The 2,899-nt window shown below is 43.2% G+C and overlaps 1 gene segment (V, D, J or C); it reads left to right on the top strand.

The window, feature by feature from the left end:
• Positions 1-1,987: 1,987 nt before the first annotated feature.
• Positions 1,988-2,570, top strand: LOC127678021 (Ig kappa chain V-III region MOPC 321-like). The segment is given in 2 exon segments: positions 1,988-2,120; positions 2,239-2,570. Coding segments are annotated over 2 exon segments (465 nt in total).
• The last annotated feature ends 329 nt before the right edge of the window (positions 2,571-2,899 follow it).

Consider the following 2,899-nt stretch of genomic DNA (forward strand, 5'->3'; position numbering starts at 1 on the left):
TAGTAGTCTTGGCTGGCATTTGTGTTCTCTTAGAGTCTGCATGAGCTCCGCCTAGGATTTTCTAGCTTTCGTCTTCTCTGGTGAGAAATTTGGTGTGATTCTGATAGGTTGTCCTTTATATGTTACTTGCCCTTTGTCTCTTAGTGCCTTTAGTATTTTTTGTTTAATACAATTTGGGTTTTGATTATTATGTGACAGGAGCCATTTCTGTTCTTGTCCAGTCTGTTTGGAGAGTTGGGTTCAGATGCTACCATATTTCCTAGATGTCTGTTAGTAGTGTTCCTACTTTTCCTTTATCATCTTGTTATCTCTGGCATTAGTTGGTCTTGTTGTCAGTGACTGGTGCTTCAACATCCTGTGGACTTTTAAGGCTATTTCCACAACACTGGATGACTGGGTTTCCTCTGGCCCAGATTGCTGATGTCCTGCCTTCCTCTTTTGTGCCTTTGGAACCCTACTGAGTCTTGCCCCATGCAATGTTTTACTTGGGTTGTGTCAGTGAACCAGGTGCTCCCCAACTGCTCTGTCATGGAGCGAAGATGTGGTAAAGAGTCACTACCTCTGCTGCCCCTATGACACAGGCCCCACGACAGGTTGGCTGGCAGATAAACCACCTATATGTTCAGGTCCTGGGCGCAGGCAGACCCCTGGGGTTTGTGCCCCCAGAGATCTTAAGCTCAGGATATCTTAGTACCTGGTGCTGCTTTTCTGCCCAGGCAGGCAGTGAAGATGGCAGCAGGGAGTCACTCCCTAAGTAGGACAGAGGCCCCCATGTCAGGCTGGCTGGCAGAGGAACAGCCTATGTGCTCAGGTCCTGGGTGCAGGCAGACCTCTGACAGTTTGCACCACCAGAGATTTAAACTCGGGATATCTCAGTACCTGGTACTGCTTTTCTGCCCCGGCAGGCAGCAAAGATGACATCAGGGTGTAGTTTCCCTCCTTGCATTGGTGTTTTCCACTTATTTTCCTTTGTAGGGCTGGGTTTGTGGAAAGATATTGTGTAAATTTTGTTTTAACATGGAATATCTTGGTTTCTCCATCTATGGTGATTGAGAGTTTTGATGGGTCTTGGCTAGCATTTGTGTTCTCATAGTGTTCTCTTAGATCGCCCAAGATCTTCTAGCATTCATGGTCTCTGGTAAGAAGTCTGGTGTAATTCTGATAGGTCTTGCTTTATTTGTTACTTCACCTTTTTCTCATCCTTCTTTTAATATTCTTTCTTTGTTTAGTACATTTGGGGTTTTGAATATTATGTGACGGGAGTTATTTCTGTTCTGGCACAGTCTCTGTAGAGTTCTGTAGGCTTCTTGTATATTCTTGGGAATCACTTTCTTTAGGTTAGGGAAGTTTTCTTCCATAATTTTGTTGAAGATATTTGCTGGCCCTTTAAGTTGTAAATCTTCACTCTTCTATACATATAATCCACAGGTTTAGTCTTCTCGTTGTGTCCTGGATTTCCTGGATGTTTTGGGTTCAAGCTTTTTGCATTTTGTATTTTCTTTGACTGTTGATTCTATGATAAGAATTGTGTAGCTCTTTTTAATGGAATCATTTTTCTCTAGTCATTCTCAGATAATAATTTCATTGGGTGTATAAAATTTTAAGGGAGCAAGTTGTTCTTGAAATAAATTACATTCTCTAAATACTGCATCCAAAATTCACTCCCCCAGCTAACATCTCAAAAAAAAAAGCTAGAGGGTATGTATTTAATAGAGTAGAGTGCAAAAAGAAAACCTGGGTCATAGTGGTACACAGCTTTACTCCCAGCATTCTGTAGGCAGGGACAGAAGGATATAGTCTACAGAGTAAGCTTCAGGACAACCAAGAATAGATAAGAGAAATCCAGTCTCAAAAATGTATTTAGAAGTCTCCTTTCAGATACACATGATACTCTTGTAAATTTCCTGCTGACACCAACTCCCTGTGGGTGAAACAGGAGCAGGTGCCCTGTGAGCAGCAGTACACACTCTGCTGAGCTGATTTGCATATGGAGTCATTATCCAACAGCCCAGGATCCTTTAAGGGCAGCTGCCAGGAGCCTAAGAAGCATCCTCTCTTCCAGCTCTCAGAGATGGAGACAGACACACTCCTGCTATGGGGGCTGCTGCTCTGGGTTCCAGGTGAGGATGCAGAGGAGTGTTGGGAGCAGCCTCTGTGGCCATGATGACTTTCCATGCCTGAGGGTTCTTGGTCATTGTAATTACTGCATTTGTAATGTCTGTGTGTTTATCATTCCAGGCTCCAATGGTGACATTGTACTGACCCAATCTCCAGCTTCTTTGTCAGTGTCTCTAGGGCAGAGGGCCACCATCACCTACAGGGCCAGTGAAAGTGTCAATTCATATAACATTGTACATAAGATGAACTGGCATCAACAGAAACCAGGACAGCCTCCAACACTCCTCATCTATGGTGCATCCAACCTAGCATATGGAGTCCCTGCCAGGGTCAGTGGCAGTGGGTCTGGAGCAGACTTCACCCTCACCATCAATCCTGTGGAGGCTGATGATACTGCAACCTATTACTGTCAGCAAGGTATGGAGGATCCTCCCACGGTGCTCCAGGGCTGAACAAAAACCTCCTGGGGTTGCAGCTCACTGAGGCTCAGTCTATCAGTTTTCTCTCACTCTCTGACATCTCAGCACACAGCTCTAGGCTTATGTGAAAAAATATATGAAATAATGAAACAAACTTTATAAACAGATATTGTGTGTATTCCATCCTTCATGCTTTGTAATTTAATTATTTCCCAACAAAATATATGGTTGTTTTAATTATCATTTATCAAATAAATTTATATTAAGATATATTTATCTTTGGATAATTTTCCCTTCTTCCCTCACTCCCTTACCACATCTCTGCCTACTCCCTCCACCCTCAGAATTCTCCTTTGACTTTC

Source organism: Apodemus sylvaticus, chromosome 2 (genome assembly GCF_947179515.1).
Source record: "Apodemus sylvaticus chromosome 2, mApoSyl1.1, whole genome shotgun sequence".
Taxonomy (NCBI): Eukaryota; Metazoa; Chordata; class Mammalia; order Rodentia; family Muridae; genus Apodemus; species Apodemus sylvaticus.